The sequence below is a fragment of the Marmota flaviventris genome, chromosome 16 (genome assembly GCF_047511675.1).
Source record: "Marmota flaviventris isolate mMarFla1 chromosome 16, mMarFla1.hap1, whole genome shotgun sequence".
In the NCBI taxonomy this organism is placed as follows: domain Eukaryota; kingdom Metazoa; phylum Chordata; class Mammalia; order Rodentia; family Sciuridae; genus Marmota; species Marmota flaviventris.
This window is the reverse complement of record NC_092513.1, coordinates 52643796-52661263: the sequence shown is the minus strand read 5'-3', so window position 1 is coordinate 52661263 and position 17468 is coordinate 52643796. Positions and strand designations below refer to the sequence as shown.

The following is a 17468-nucleotide window of genomic DNA, read 5'->3' as shown; positions in this document are numbered from 1 at the left end:
TATCCCCCCAAAGCTCACATGTATGTGAGACAATGCAAGAACATTTAGAGGTGAAATGATTGGGTTATGAGAGCTGTACCCCAAACAGTGAATTAATCCCCTGGTGGGATTAACTGAGTGGTTACTGGAGGTGGGAGGGTGTGGCTGGAGGAGGTGGGGCACATGCCTTTGTGGTATATATTTTGTGTTCGGCATGTGGGGCCTTTCTGCTTCCTGACCATCCTGTGAGTTGCTTCCCTCTGCCACACTCTGTTGCCATGATGTTCTGCCTCACCTCAAGCCCCAAGGAATGGAGCCTGGTGTCTACGGACTGCGACGTCTAAAACTCTGAGCCCCAAATTAAACTTTTCCCCTTCTAAATTCGTTCTTGTCAGGTCTTTTAGTCACAACAGCACACACACACACACAAAAAAAAGCTGAAATATTTCTCTCCTCTACCACTGGTGATTGTGTAAATTGCTATAAATATCTTTAAAGGATATTACAGTACTATGTATTAAAATACTCAGATCCTTTTGACCCTGCAATTACATTTCTAGAAATGTATTCCAGAAAATAGTCAATGACAAAACAAAATTTAACAGAGAAAGACACTTATTCAAATACAATATACAATATTGTATCAAGACTATGTTCAAACAATCATATTCTTTGAAGCTATTAAGTGATATTGTAGAGGACTGGGGTTGTGGCTCAGTGGTAGAGCACTTGCCTAGCAAGTGTGAAGCATTGGGTTCGAATGTCACACCACATATAAATAAGTAAAATAAAAGTCCATCAACAACTAATAAAAATACTTTAAAAATGATATTGTAGGATATTTAATGGCATGAAAGGTTATTATTGATTGACAAGTAAAAACTCAGTTGCTGGATCAAGAATAAGCATTTCCTTTTACTTCCTCCTAAAATCCCACTAAAATGACAATGAAAAAGGGAGGGGACCAAAAACCCCATCCAACTTATATATTAAGAATTGGAATCAGAATGGCTAAGAACTTCTTAATAGCAGTATTGGGAGCTAGATGGAAAATGAGCAACGTTTTTAAAATTCTAAAGGAAAAATATTTCCAAGCAGAATTCTGAAACTAGAGTAAAAATATTTTTATAGTATGAAGTATCAAAAAAGTTTACCTCCTACACAATCTTCTCATGAAACTACTAGAATGGGCTAGGGGTGTAGCTCAGGGGAAGGGCACTTGCCTAGCATGTTCTATCCTTAGCACCACAACAACTGAAAAAAACTACTATAGGATGTGCTCAAGCAAAACAAAGGAGTAAAATAAGAGAGTGAGCAGGGAGATACAAAAGAAAATGGGGAATTGAAAAGAGGCAGGTTAAGACCCCAGGGTGACGGGGAAAGAGGATGACAGTCCAGATGGGAGGTATGAGGAAGCTCCTGGAGATGTTTCTTCGAGAAAATGAAGCTGCTGTGTCTGAACATAATGAAGGGACATTCAAATAACCAGACAAGGATTTGGGTTGAAATAGGAAACGCACACCAGCGTGCACAAACACACACACACACACACACACACACACACACAACCAAGCAAAGGAAAAATGTAAGACAATTATTAACTATAGAAAATCAGAATTCTGTGTAGGAAAGACCCATTCATAATATACCACAGGGCTTAGCTGTAAACATGAGCCATATAATTGACAATACAGTATAAACACTGAATATTGGCGTTAGTTAAAAATATGGTGTTTTTTTCTGTATGGAAAGTAGGGGTTTGGGGAATAGATGAAAGATTGTTAAATCCTCAATTTCCACAAAAAGAAGTCAATAGATACGGAGGTAAATTTCAAGAGATTTATCTGAAGAGCTTAGAGCAGGCTGGGGTGTGGCTCAGTGGGACAGTGCTCTCCTAGCACGCAAGAGGCTCTGGGTTCCATCCGCAGCACGGGGGGGGGGGGGGGGGGGGGGGGGGGGTGGTAGTGGAGGATGGGGGGGGGTTGGAGTTTAAAGTAATAGCCTCTGGGAAGGGGAAGTGAGAGAGAAGAGGGGTTCCCTCTTCCCATTTGTCTTTGTAAAGCTATTCAACTCGTAAAACTATATATATATATATATATATATATATATATATATATATATTAAAGCTTTGATAAAATAAAAGCCGAAACTAAACAAAACAAAGATAAACTACTAGGACCCAGCAGCCCCTACCTCATGTTTCCCACGAGTGCAAATGACAGGATTTACTGTAATCACAGTCTAATGTTTATCTTCCCTGGGGTCAGGAACCCTGTCTGCCTTGCTTTTTACTTATTCCAAGGGCCTAGGATAGAGCCTGTCAGACGTCTGCAGACATAGGGAAGACTAGACGTTAGGAAGGCTGTCCCTGTTTGAATGCCCCCTGATCTCAGGTTGAAATTTAATTGACAAGAGGTGATCAGGTCTTGAGGACTCTACCCCTGTGAATGGATAATAGCTGTTACTGCAGGAGTGAGTGAGTTTCTGATAAAAATATGAACGGAACCTGATTTTTCTGTCTTCCTTATGCTTGCCTGCCCTTCTGCCATATTATGATGAGGGCTTTTTTTTTTTTTTTTTATGGGCAGATGCTGGCCATTGATCTTGGACTTCCCAGCCTTTACAAGCATGAGAAATAAATTTCTCTTCTTTCTAAATTTTCCAATCTCTGATGTTTGTTTAGACCAACCTAAAACAGTGGCTTCTATCAAAGAGATAAGAGATAAGTGCTGGTGAGGGTATGAAGAAAGGCAGTGGGTATAGCCACTATGGAAAAAAGTATGGAGGTAGCACAGGAGGATGGCAAGTTTGAGGCTAGCCTCAGCAATTTAACAAGGCCCTAAGCAGCTTCGTGAGACCCTGTCACAAAATAAAAAATAAAAATGTGGGGGCTGGGGATGTGGCTCAAGTGGTAGTGCGCTGGCCTGGCATGCACGAGGCACTGGGTTCGATCCTCAGCACCACATAAAGATAAATAAAGATATTGTATCCACCTAAAACAAAAGAATAGATATTTAAATAAATAAAAAAAATAAAAATGTGGCTGGGGATGAGGCTCAATGGTAGAGCACCCCAGGATTCAAGTCCCAGTATTAAAAAAATAAATAAAAAGTGGGGCTGGGGCTAGGGCTCAGTAGTGGAGCACTTGCCTGGCTTGTGTGAGGCACTAGGTTCAATCCTCAGCACCACATAAAAATAAATAAAACAAAGTTATTGTGTCCATCTACAACTAAAATAAATAAATAATACATAAATAAATCCAACCTAATCAGACCTTGGTGGAAAGTGTAAGCCGAACAGAACATTTTTTTTAAAAGTATGAATATTTCTTAAAAAATTAAAGTACAATTATCACACAATCAGCAATCCTGCTTATGGATATAAACCCAAAGAAATGAAATCAATATCTTGAAGAGATATCTGTATCTCCATGTTCATTGCAATATTATTCACAACAGCCAAGGTACATTAATAACCTCAGTGTCCCTCAATGGATGAATGGACAAAGAAATTGTAGGGTATGTATGTGTGTGTGTGTGTGTGTTTGTGTGTGTGTGTGTCTATACATACAGCATGATACTATTCAGCCTTAAAAAGGAAAATCCTGTCATTTACAGCAAAGGATGAATCTGGAGGATGTTCTGTTAAGTGAAATAAGCCAGACACAGAAAGGCAAATAACAAATGATCTCACACATGGAATCTAAAGAGAATCAAACTCATAAAAGCAGGGAACAGTGGCTATCAGAAGCTTGTGAATGGGGGAAACGGGGAGATGTTGGTCAAAGGATATAAACTTCCAGTTGTAAGATGAACAAATTCTAGATATAGCCTCGGTGGTGATGGATATGTTAATTAATTTGACTGTGTTAATCATTATACATCATATGCATACTATAAAGTCATTACTTTGTACAGCCTGAGTACATTCAACCTGACAGTTAACTATTTTAAATAAAAAACATGTTCCTATGATTTATAAACATTCTTTAATTGTATGCATGACTTTAATAAAAAGATTATTTTAAATCTATTTTATGGATAATGTTGGGAAACACTATCGATTTCAAAGACCTCATGGGAAGATAAAAATCAAACATAACTTAAACATTTCATTTCCCAAGGAAGGCTAAGCTGTGTTTATTGTGATTCATCTTTAGAGGAGGAAAGATGAGCTGATGTAGGAGCAAAATGCAAGGGAAAAATTTTACCCGTAAGAATCGTTCCCTTAATGTTACACTTCAAAAGCTGACGTGATCCACGGGTGAAAATTCTAACTTGGGACTAAGCTTTGCAAACATCTCATCTCAAACACAAGGAGAACCATTGGCTTTTTTTTTTTTTTTTTAAGACAATTTTGACTCCTTTAAACTCAGATTTCTGGGTCTTAGAATTGAAAGTAAAAACAGAGCCTCATTACATGTGATGTTCTTCACATCTCTGTTCCAGGCTACATCAGTCTGAACCCATCAGCATTTAACACCCCCACCTCCTGGGGTTTCTAAGGTGCTGGCTTGCACCAGGAGTTGGCTCTAACAAAGCAATTTAATCACGACAGGGTTTGTCCTCCATTGCTTTCCACTCCTGCAAATAAACTGCTGCCATGCTGGGTGTGGTGGTACACACCTGTAATCCCAGCAGCTTGGGAGGCTAAGGCCAGAGGATGGCAAGTTTGAGGCCAGCCTCAGCAAGTTAGCAAGGCCTAAGCAATTTAGTGAGGCCCTGTCTCGAAGGACTGGGGACGTGGCTCAGTGGTTCCATCCCCAGTACCAAAATAAAAAATTTCTCAATCTCGCAGATGACAAATCTCGCCCTCTGAAGCAGTACTGGGAAAGTTGAAGGTGGCCACGCAGAGTGAGGCACCAATAAAACATTACCTGTGGCTTTCTTTATGCTGTTTCGAGGCTGAGCAGGCGTGGGGTGGGGGGTCTTCGCAGGGTCTTTGGGGCCTTCTTGGCAGTTCGCTCCTCTAAAGCCAGGGCAGCATCTCCATTCCAACTGGGTCACCGTCTTGTATCTGACGACGTACCTGGGTCTGAAGTTCACCCGATACCTGCAGACAGAAAGGGCAGCACCTCTCTTTTAGTTCAGAGCGCTTCTGGCCCTCCCAGAGACAAAGCCATGTAAAGAGGATTCAGGGTCCAGCTGACTCCCCACGGGTCAGAAAGGCAGGGCCTTCCCACCCTAGGTACTCCTCCCTGCAGCTCTTGAATTCAAGGCAAACAGAAAAACTCAGCCTGCAATTCCCATTTGATGTGGACAATTTTGGGCCCTAAACTGAGCTTTTGTTCACCAACAAACTTCTGTTTAAAATTCACAGCTTTGTGGGGATTTCTTTAGGTGAGACTCAGTATTGTTGTCTATTTTGTGTTTTAAGAAAAACATTCCGAGCCTGGCTCAGTGACACACACCTGTAATCCCAACAGCTTGGGAGGCTGAGGCAGGAGGATTGCGAGTTCAAAGCCAGCCTTAGCAAAAGCAGGGTGCTAAGCAACTCAGTGAGACCCTGTCTCTAAATAAAATATAAAACAGGGCTGGGGATGTGGCTCAGTGGTTGAGTGCCCCTGAGTTCAATCCCCAGTACCCACCCTCCCAAAAAAGAAAGAAAAACATCCCTGGGGGTACAACCAGAGATATGAAAAATTGTGCTCTATGTGTGTAATAGGAATTGTAATGCATTCTGCTGTCATACGTGACAAATTAGAATTTTTAAAAAAGAATGAGCTTTTGAAGTGGAGAAAAGGAGACTGGTCTTTGTTGGCAGAGAAAACAGATGTGCATAATCATAATGGTCCGAAACCGCAGCTCTGAAATTGGATGATCTGGATTCACAGTGTGTGTCTGTCTTTTTCTAGATTAAATACTTTAAGAAGCCTACCTACTTCTGTAAGCCTATTCTTTAAAATGAGAAATGCTACCACATGGGGTTACTACTGTACCAAGCAAATTGAATAATATGTATGAAATGTATCAGGCTACCTACATGGAGAACACACATTAAAATTCATATTCATTTGTAATTCAGTATGATTATGCTTTCATTATTTAATAAACTAATTATTGAGAATTTTAAAAAAATTCCTGGCACCCCTATCCCCCATAAAACCCACATATTTCCCCTTTGTACCATCTATCCCAATCATGGCCAAGGAAGCAGCCGACTTCTAGCTTCTTATGTTTTCCCAAGATGCCCTGGGGCAATGCAGCAATCAGGAGGTGGAACTGAAAGCGAGTAAACTTGCCCCATGTTCAGTATACATTCCTGACACCCTGGGACGTCCCAGAGACGTTTCCAGTGAGTTGTCAAGTCCTCCAGACCCAGGGCTGGGCCTGGACCTAGAACAGATAGCCACAGCCCAGCAGCCCGTGGCGCACACTAGGGATGAAGCTCACAGATGCCTCTGCTCTCAGCAGACAGAAGCCATGGCCACACAGGACGGCCCTCCTTTGATTTACCCCAACTTGGACTTTCTGGCTTGGAACCATTCTCTCTTGAAAACCTTCACTTTCTCTGCGTTTCTCACCAGCAGCTGGCCCTGTCTTTGGGTCAGTTCCCAGAAAGAAACAGGTTTTGCGTCACTTCCTCAGGGCTGCTGCGTGCTGCTTGTGGGGGCCTTAGGATGACCAGCTGTGGGGGCTGCTGGGACCTGCAGGGCTCAGCCAGCCAAGTGAGTCCAGCCTTGGAGCTGGGGACTTCAAAATCATGTTCTTAACAAAACTACAAATTGTTAAATGCAATGGACCTTTGACATCTCCCCTGAGGGTCATAACCATTACAACTGAAGGTTCTTTCTTTTGGGGTACAGGGGATTGAACCCAGGGACGTTTTACCACTGACCTATATTCCTAGCTTTTTTTATTTTTTATTTTAAGACAGGCTCTTGCTTTGTTGCCCAGGCTGGCCTCAAACTTGTGATCCTCCTGCCTCAGTCTTCCCAGTAGCTGGGATTATAGGCATGTGTCACTGGGTCGGACTCAATTAAAGATCCTTCTTTTGGGTGTCGTGCTGGGGTTGGAACCCAGGGTTTTGAGCATGCTAGGCAAGCGCTCTACCACTGAGCAAAGCCCCAGCAAAACCATGACAATAAACCCTCCGTGTAAGGACCTACTCCACTGGACAGCGAGGCGTCCCTGCAGAATCCCCAGGGCCCCACCAACAGGGTGGAACCTGCCAAGCCTTGAACCTTTTGGCTGTACCATTTCCATAGGTCTTGTAAGACTGTGGGTCTCAACCAAGGCCATCAAAATCACCCAAAGAACAGTGAAAAAATACCCATGCCTGACTGTCCCCCTCGGAGATTCTGACAGAGTCTGGGTGGGGCCTTAGCATGTGGATTTTGAGAAGCTCCCAAGGGAGGCTTTTGGGAAGAAAAACTGGAAAGGAATCTCAATAAGTAAAAGGGAAATGCAAGGGGTGCTCATGGGAGGTGAGGTTAGGTTAGAAGGAGGGCAAAGGCCCCCCACTTTGAGGCTTTTCATTCTCTCCTTTCCCTTCCACCCCCCCCCCCCATCATGGCTCTATTACTTATATTGTCTCCTTTTCACTGGTGAAAAATCAGAGGCTCACAGGGGTTACATGACTTGTCTGAGTTCATTCCGAAAGTGGCAGGGCTGGAATTCAAGCCCCTGTCCCTCCCTGTGTACCCTGCCTGCCCTCAACAGGCAGAAGCACCTGTTCCCTCTGGCAATTGCCTTAAGTGTGCGGCAGCAGTCCCATCTGGAGATGTTCCCAAAGGCCCAACAACCTGGTGAGAAGATAGTCAACCTCCTCACTCAGCAGACTCATGCCTGAGCATCTAACTGGTCCAGGTACACACCAGCCCTGGCCCTGGTCCCCTCCCACCCCACCTACACAAAGGTTTTTGTTGTTGTTGATACTGGAAATTGAACTCAGGGAAGAATCTAACACTGAGCCACAGCCCAAGCCTGTTCTTTCTTTCTTTCCTTATTTATTTATTTATTTATTTTTAATTTTGAGAGAGGGTCTGCTAAATTGCTGGGGCTGGCCTCGAACTTTCAAATCTCCTGCCTCAGCCTCCCAGGTCGCTGGGATTACAGGCGAACAGCGGCACCATGTCCGGCCTCTATACAGAGAATTCTTGAAAAAAAATAAAATAAAATTTAAAAAAAGAAAAGACAATTCCATTTCACAGTCTTGCATACTCAAGCCAAACATAATGCTGGAAAAATGTGTAATCTCAGAAAACCATTTTTCCTCTGAGCATTAAAGACGGAATGTGAACACGTGGTGGCTCTCGGGGCTTGTGCATCTGGAGGTGACAGTCCATAAGAAACCTTTTTGGCAAAGGTGGAGCCAGGCAGGGAACCAAACTGTGGAAGAGGGGCGCGGGGCCACCTCCCCACCACACCACACCCTGCCCTGGGGACCTGCCCCCTAACTGCACGCGCTGCAGGACAGGAAATCCCTGCTCTCCCAACCCACCTCATCACTTTGTTCAAAGGCAGTGATTTTGCAGCCAGTTCAAGGCTCAGGAACGTTCCCTGGAGTCCCCGCCCTCCTCCCACCCTGCACGATCGCCACGCCCACCTGGGCGCCACGCCCAGCCTGCGGTCGGTTTCCAGGGTCCCCCTGGCACGTTCCTGACAGCTTCTCAAGCCCCGTGTGGGGAGGAGGCCGTCCTGGCTGGAAATGATCGACAGCTGGAAATGATCAGTAGGCCACCTCCATCCAGCCGTGGGAAAGCTCACCGAGGGATTTCACGGTGCCTAACGACCACACGGATCCCTGAGGTGGCTCTGGGCCCTGCTCCATGGCCTTCAGGCCTGAAGGGAGAAGTGGACCACAATATAGGGGTGTCCAGCCTCACAGCTCCATGGGGATTTTCCCAGAAGAAATCAGGTCTGAAGGTTCCCCAGAGGATGAGGAAGAATCGAATAGGAGTCCCAGGACCCCTCTCCATCACCCAGGGCACTACAGGAAAACATCCTGCCCTAGAAACTTTTATAAACTGTCAGGGACCCAGGTGTAGTGGTGCACACCTGTAATCCCAGCAACTCAGGAGGCTGAAGCAGGAGGATTGCCAATTCAAGGCCAGCCTCAGCAGCTTAGTGAGACCTTGTCTCAAAAAAATAAATGAATAAAATGGATTGGGGACATAGCTCAGTGGTCAAGAGTTCCTGGATTCAATCTCCAGTACTGCAAATAAACAAACAAATAAACCTACTTATCCTGTGGTCTAACTCAAAGCAGATATGAATTCTTAAGTCTCCCCAGAACCAAATCAAACTCCAGAATCCTGGGGTCATGAAGAACTGCACAGGAATCACACAGCGAATAGTAACTCAGAGCTGTGCTGTCCAATAAGGTGGCCATTAGCCACATGTGGCTATTTAAATGTACACTAATTAAAAACAAAATTAGTCAGACACGGTGGTGCACACCTGTAATCCCAGCAACTCAGGGCTAGTTCAGGGCTAGCCTCAGCAACTTAGCGAGATCCTGTCTCAAAATAAAAAAGTAAAAAGGGCTAGGGGTGTAGCTCAGAGGTAAAAGTTCCCCTCAGTTCAATCCCCAGTACAAAAATAATAATAATAATAATTAAATTAAATTGAAATTAAAAATGTAGTTCTTTGGTCACAATAGCCATATTTCAAGTACTTCAGAGCATGAACATTTCCATCATCATAGTAAATTCTCCAGGACAGAACTAACCTAGACATCCATGAGATGGTGTGTGAATCAGCCATATGCACACATCTATTCACCAACCCATCCTCTTCTTCCTCCCACTAGAACATTTGCATAACATCGATTCCAGAACTACGTCTCTGAAGCAGAATGCTTCCCTGAAAATAGCCACACATCCCCAGAAAAGGAACATTTAGACAACTTTGCACAAGATAAAGGGTTTGCCCTGCATTTGGCATTTACCTGTATTTTATTTTCACACAGCCTTTTACTAAAGCTTTATCCAACCCGTGACCCTTTGGGGACATAGGCTAGACTGGGATTTCTTCCAAGAACAAACTTTCTAGTAACTCCTCTCTTTCCAATCACTGGCCAGCCCCAAACAACCTGGAGCCAACTCTGCTGGTTTTATTCTGCACGTGTGGTTCCACACAGTATTGACTGGAACAGAACTGAGAGGATGCAGAAGGAAGCCAGAAAGAAGTGCTTCCCCCCAAGACTGGGAAAAGTATCTCTGCTAGGCCTAGCAAATAATCAGCTACCCAGAGAGAGGGAAATCAGCATGCAAAGGGTACAAGTCAACAAGATTCAGAACTGCTCACCCAGAATAGACTGGGTTATCCACCATCCATTCCATCCACAGTAATTTATTTTTTCAAAATTGAGGTAAGATACATGTGGCATAAAATTTAGCATCTTGCCAGGTACAGTGGCACATGCCAGTAATTCCAGTCATTCAGGAGACTGAGGCTGGAGGATTGCAAGTCAGAGGCCAAACTGGGCGATTTAGTGAGATCAACAGCAACTAGGGAGACCCTATCTCAAAATAAAAAATACAAAGGGCTGGAGATGTAACTCAGTGGTAAAGCACATCCCTGGATTCAATCCCTAGGACCGCAAGGGGAAAAAAAATTTGCTTCTTAACTTTTTATTTATTTTGTGGTTTTGGGGATTGAACACAGGACCTTGCACATGCTAGGCAAAGCTCTACCACTGAGCTACACCCCTAGCCCAACTTAACCATCTTTAAGTATATAGTTCCGTGACATTCAGCACATCACACTGCTCTGCAACCATTACTACCCACTTCCAGAACTTCTTCAATTTTCCCAAATTGAAATTCTGTATTCACTAAATACTAAATCTCCATTCCTCCCTATTCCAGTTCTCGGCAACTGCTCTCCTGCTTTCTCTATGAATTTGATGACCCTTGCTATCTCCTATAAAAGGGATCCTAGAATCATTTATCCTTGTGACCGGCTTGTTTCACTTAGTATAATGTTCTCAGGGCTCATCCCTTATAGCATGTGTCAGAATTTCCTTCCTTTTTTACATAATAATTCACTTTTCAAAATTTCCATCTCAGTGGTAGAAATGGATGACAGTGGGTTTATTTTCTAGAAACTACTTGTGACAAATGTTTTTGTTGCTGTTGGTTTGAGATGTTGGGAGGTTTCGGGTTTTGCTCTGTTAGTGAATAAACAAATGAGCTTTTGATATTTATGGACACTTTTCATATTTTTAAAAAATATTTATTTTTTTAGTTTTTAGGTGGATACAATATTTTTATTTTTTATTTTTATGTGGTGTTGGGGATGGAGCCCAGCGCCCTGAGCATGCTCCTTGAGCCACATCCCCAACCCTCATATTTTTTTGACACTTTGCCAAAAGCAAAAATACAATCGGGCAGTAGAGGCTATAAATCTGAAGTCAGAAGTGATTTCAGGGGTTGTGGTTGTGGCTCAGTGGTAGCACTTGCGTAATATGTGTGAGGCCCTGGATTTGGACCTTAGCACCACATAAAATAAATAAAATAAAGGTATGTGTCCATCTATAACCTAAAAAGAAGTGATTTCAGAACTATATTGAAGTGAGAACTGGGGCTGGGGCTCAGTGGTAGTGCACTTGCCTAGCATGTGTGAGGCACTGGGATCGATTCTCAGAACCACATATATTAAAAAAAAAAAAAAAAGGCTATCAACAACTAAAAAATTTAAAACAAAAAATTTAAAAAATAATAAATAAAAAATAAAGGTCTATCAACAACTAAAAAATCTAAAATAAAAAAAGAACTATATCGAAGTAAAAAGTGATTCTCTCCCAGCAGATGACACACCTCCCATTTGAATCCACTTTGTCCTACTGCCAATAAAAAATTGGCCATTTGAAAAAAAATAATAAAACATATGCATCTACAAAGACAGTTTCTGCAATTCCAAGTCTGGAAAAGTGTCCCCACTCAAGAGAAAATGAAGACACCAGTGGACCTTCCTACAGTTTAAAGAACAAACATAAAATCAGAATTCTCATCTTTTTCTGTTACATTGTTAATTAGATCTCTGCATGGAGAAATTAATAATGTGAAGCAAAGAAATATGAAACATTTTACTTGGCTATTTAGGAAATTCATAAATTTTAAAAGCTAGAATACTTGGGCAAATTATATGGGGGTGTTTAACCACTGACATTTTTTTATATCTTATTAGAGAAAGGGTCTCACTGAGTTGCTAAGTGCCTTGCTTAGTTGCTGAGCCTGGCTTTGAACTCTCAGTCCTCCTCCCTATACCTCCCAAGCCGCTGGAATTACAAGCATGTACAATACATTACAATACATGCCTGGCTTGGGCAAATATATTTTTGAAATACAAAATGTATCTAATGAATCTACAAGCCAAACTGATATACCCTGGTTAAAATTAGATTACAATAGAGCTTTATATAGTTTTCAAATGCAGATCCTAGACCAAAACAATGTGTTCAGAAATAAAAATATAGGAGCCTGTTTCCCAGCACAAACATACATTTACTGGAGAAACCACAACTGTAAGCTGCTTATATTTTCATTTCCTCTTGAATGAATTTCCTTATGCACTTAGAGTGGCAAGTTGGGTTTCCAAACCTAAAATCCAAAATACCTCTCAGCATTTTGCTCTGATGACATGGTGTAATGAGAAGTTTTTCCCCACCATCTATTTATCCCCCTAATCCACAATTCCACAGTCATAAAGAAGGGGGATTAAAGAAAACCACAGCAGCTCAGCAGCAAGGCTAAGTCCCAGAACTCTGCTGCTGTAGATAGTGCAACTGCTATTCCTAAATTTGCTCAAAGATCAGAACCTTCCTCTGTGCAAACTTGCATTGCTAAAGATGACATCATCTCCAAGAGCTGGCTGCCGTCCGGTCCCTTGACATATAGCCTATGCCTGGTTCCAAGGAATCCACACTTTCAGTTTTGACTTCTTCACCTTGGGAGACACATCCCCAAATCACTACCCCCACAGTGGGGTGGGGGGCGGGAGCACAGGGCCTTGGCCAACTGTGACAGCCGAATGATTCAAGAGGTTGTGAAGAATTCTTTATGAGAGAGCTATTTCTCCCAGATAAACTCTATACTCCATTTCCCCAACTTCTCCCACGTGTGCTCATTCCTGGAGTCAGCATCACAGAACACTTGTCTCCCGATCACTCCCCAGTGAACTCATTCTCTGCGTTCCCACAGTACGGAGCATGAGAACATCTGCTGGCCTGGGCCGTTAGCATAATGCTCACCCCAGACACCACTTCCCGTGGTTTTGTGATCCAGGCCTTTCCACTCAGAGCCACCGAAGAACTCTATTTTAATTACCCTCTTTCTTTTTTAATTACCCAACTTCTACAAAAGTCACAATAATTTAAGAATCTTTTTCCTTGGCTTGGCCTCTCTCTAGTTTGCAACAGCAATCCCTCTCTTTTCAAAGGCCTCAGCACCACATAGAAACAAAGATGTTGTGTCCACTGAAAACTGAAAAATAAATATTAAAAAAAAAAGAAGTGGTGGCTGTTATTTAAAAAAATAAATAAATAAAGGAACTCACTTTGAGTCTCAGAATTGCTTTTAGATGCTACAAGAGAATTGGCCAAGCCATCCCTCCTGTAATCTATTTCAGACCTTGGGGTGAAGACTCTGGACATGGACAAGCTCATGTGCTCGGAAACAGAATATCCAGACACGGGAGTCTTTTTGCAGATATAAAAATATGTTCTACTGGGCATGGTGGCACAAGCCTGAAATCCCAGCAGCTCCAGAGGCTGAGGCAGGAGGTTAAAGCTAGCCTCAGCAACTTAGCGAGGCCCTAAGTAACTTAGTGAGACCCTGTCTGAAAAAATAAAAAGGGCTGGGGAGGGGATGTGGCTCTTCTTTTGGGTCAATTCATTCTCAGTTAGAAACATAATAATAATCTGGAAACTGAAAACATAGGAATACTGATTTTTTTTTCTAATTTATGACCACATTGGGGAAAAGATGAAAACATTATAACTGAGGCTTTTCCTTCAGAGATCATGCTAACTCAGTACTGCAAAGTGTTTTTTGAAGTCACCTGTGACACATTGTCACTCAGATGTCCTCTGCTTAAAGGGGCAGCATTTTACTTTGGAAGACTGCTGCCCACCCCCAGGCCTGAGGTTGTGACAAGTAACGGGAGGGAAGGGGGGCTGCTTGGAATGATTTTAAAAAAACAAAACTGGAGAATAAAATCATGGCATCTGCAGGTAAATGGATGACGTTGGAAAAGATAATGCTAAGTGAAGTTAGCCAATCCCCCTAAAACCAAATGCCGAATGTTCTGATATAAGGAGGTTGACTCATAGTGGGGTAGGGAGGGGAAACGGGAGGAACAGATGAATTCTAGATAGGGAAGGGGGTGGGAGGGAAAGGGAGGAGGCAGGGGATTAGCAAGGATGGTGGAATGTGATGGACATCATTATCCAAAGTGCATGTATGAAGACATGAATTGGGCATAACCTACTTTATATACAGTCAGAGATATGAAAGATTGTGGTAAGTATGTGTAATTAGAATTGTAATGCATTCCGCTGTCATGTATTTAAAAACATAAAATCAATTTAAAAAAATAAAAGAAAAACTCACACAAAAAAATAAAAACAAAATTGTATTTGCTGTTAATGGGAAGGGTAATGGAAGTGATATAGAAGAATTTCCCCTCAAGAAGATCCCCCTTCTATAATAATGGACTCATTTTTCCCCCATGATGGATTATAGTTAATTCCCTGCTATGAGGTGATGAATAATGAGGTCCTGATTATCTCGTGGATAAAAGTGATCCTTCCATAACCTCCAGTCAACAGTCTGGGAACTAATTCACCTGATCCTCCTGCCTCAGACTCCTGAGTACCTGGGATCTGGCTGACTACCTGGCCCAGACAAATTTCCCCTTTTTCTAAGGATACCAGTCATATGACATTAGGACTCATCCTAAGACTCCAATTGAACTTGATTACCTTGACTTTGAAAAGGTCCTTTTTCCAAATGAAGTCACTTTCTGAAGTATTAGGGGCTAGGACTCCAACAAATCTTTATTAGAGGACAAAATTCAACTTTGTAATGACATGGTTAGGAGTTTGGACTTCATTGTTCAGGTAAAGGGGAGTCAGGGAAGGTTTTGATCAGGGATCTCATCAGAGCCAAAGAATTGTGTGGGGAAGTCAAACTGGGCATGGGGTGATATATGACTGAGCAGCATCTGGCCTTTCTTAGGTATATTGACAGGACCGTGTTTTGCAAACAGTACTCAACAATAAAAGGTAATCAACTATTGATAGGGTACAACAAGGATGAATTTCCTAATTATGCTTAAAGAAGCCAGACCTCCCAAAACAGATGACACCATTTTCATAAACTCTAGAAAATACAAACAAATCTATAGTGATAGGAGGATCGCAAGTTTGAGGCTAGTTTGGGAAATCTAGTGAAAACCTGTCTCAAAATGAAAAATAAAAAGGACTGGGGATGTAGGTCACTGGATCCAATTCTAGTACCCTCCCCGCCAAAGAATAAATTGAATCATCCAAGGACATGAACAGATATTTCTCCAGAGAAAACATACAAATGGACAACTAGCACATTTTCAAAAAAAGAAATTATGGGGCTGGGGATGTGGCTCAAGCGGTAGTGCGCTTGCCTGGCATGCGTGCAGCCTGGGTTCGATCCTCAGCACCACATATAAACAAAGATGTTGTGTCCGCCGAAAACTAAAAAATAAATATTAAAAAAACTCTCTCTCTCTCTCGCTCTCTCTAAAAAAAAAAAAGAAAGAAAGAAATTATGGCTGTAAGAAGAATTGCAAGTTCAAGTCTAGCCAGGGCAACTTAGCAAGGCTCTGCCTCAAATTTTAAAAAGGGCTGGGGATGGAATCCATGGTAGAGCGATCCCCAATACTGATGGGCGAATGGATGGCTAGATAGAAAAGGGGAAATTTGGACACAGTCAGGTATAAAGGGAAGGTGACGTAAAGGGACACAGGGAGAAGATGGCCTCCTACAAGCTGAGGAGAGAGTCTGGAACAGACCCTTAGCTCTCAGTCCTGGAGGAACCAACTCCACCAACACCTTGGTTTGCTATTCCCTTCATTTCCTGAATGAAGAATGTCCCTTCATTTCCGGCCTCTGGGTCCTTGCTCAAGTTGTTTCATGACTTATGCTGGCCTTGACTCCACTCCCACCTGCATATACTCAACTAGAACCTTCTTTCAAAGCCCTGCCAAAATGTCGCCACTTCCAAACAAGTTCTCAGGTTCTTCCTGGCTAGAAATAATTCTTCCCACTTCTGAATACCTTGAACACTTTGTGGTTCTCTTATTGCAATCCTCATTCCTACATTTTGTACTTATTTCTACTTGTCTCATTTTATCTGCTTGTCTCACTTTTGAACTTCCAGAGGGCAAGAAAGGGGTCCCTACTGAATCTCCGTGGAGCCCAGCTCTGGGTCAGACGTAGGCCATGCACGAAAATATTTGTTTAATGAAACTGAGAAACCAACAGACCCCTAATTACAAGTCTTCTCTCAACCCGATTGAGCTTTCTGCCAATTCAAAATGGCTTATGCTAATTATGCATCCTTAATCCAACATTTTCCAGGGCTATGAATGTGAAATGTGTTTTTTTGTAAAACTCCATTATGGTTTTGTCTCATGTCTACATCTGCTATGTAGTTATTCTCTCCTCTCAACTGTTGTTCAGAAAAATCAGGGAAGTAACCTTACAAGCAACATAAATAATTGCCCATACTTTGTATCTCCCCATAAGCCATCAGCTACAACTCAATTAGGTACAAATGATGGTATATGCAGACAAAGGAACAGAGCTCAACAATAAAGGTAATCAACTATTGATGTACAACAACCATGAATCTCATAATTATGCTCAAAGCCAGACTGTCCCCCCAAAAAAGATTATATACCTTTGACACTATTTACATAAACTCTAGAAAATACAAACAAATCTCAAGTAATAGAAAGCAGATCAATGGTTCGTAGGCAGGGGTATGTGAAGAGAAGGTGGACAGAAGCATTACCAAAGGTCCTGAGGAAATTTGGGGGTGTGATGGATATGTGTGCTATTTTTATTATGATGATGGTTTCAAGAGTATATACACATCAAAATATTAAATTATTCAACTTCAAATTTGTACAGTTTACTTTTATACCTCAAACAAGTTGGGGTTTTTTGGTTATTGTTTTTGGTTTGGTTTGTATTTATTGGTACCACAGATTGAATCCATGGGTACTTAACCACTCAGCAACATCCCTAGCTCATTCTATTTTTTTTATTTTTTTATGTTTGGGACAGTGTCTCACTAAGTTGCTTGGGGCCTTGCTAAATTGCTGAGGCTAGCTTTGAACTTGTAATCCTTCTGACTCAGCCTCTCACGCTGCTGGGATTATAGGTGTGTACCACTGCGCCCAGCTCCATAAAGTTAAACAACTGTGTATTAGGGTGCTTTCAAATCCCCAGGTCTGGCTGGGCATGTAGTCCAGTGGTAGAGCAAAAGCTAAGCATGCCTC

At 42.3% G+C, this 17468-nt stretch overlaps 1 protein-coding gene across 4 annotated transcripts in view; it reads right to left on the bottom strand.

Annotated features, from left to right (window-relative positions):
- The window catches only part of Emilin2 (elastin microfibril interfacer 2), a 52730-nt gene that overhangs the window by 22748 nt on the left and 12514 nt on the right, over nt 1–17468 (bottom strand). For all 4 annotated transcript variants that reach the window (XM_027942890.3, XM_027942891.3, XM_027942892.3 and 1 more), the window contains exon 3: nt 4856–5031. In XM_027942890.3, coding sequence (XP_027798691.3) covers nt 4856–5031 — 176 coding nt within the window. The remainder of the gene's footprint in view (nt 1–4855; nt 5032–17468) is intronic.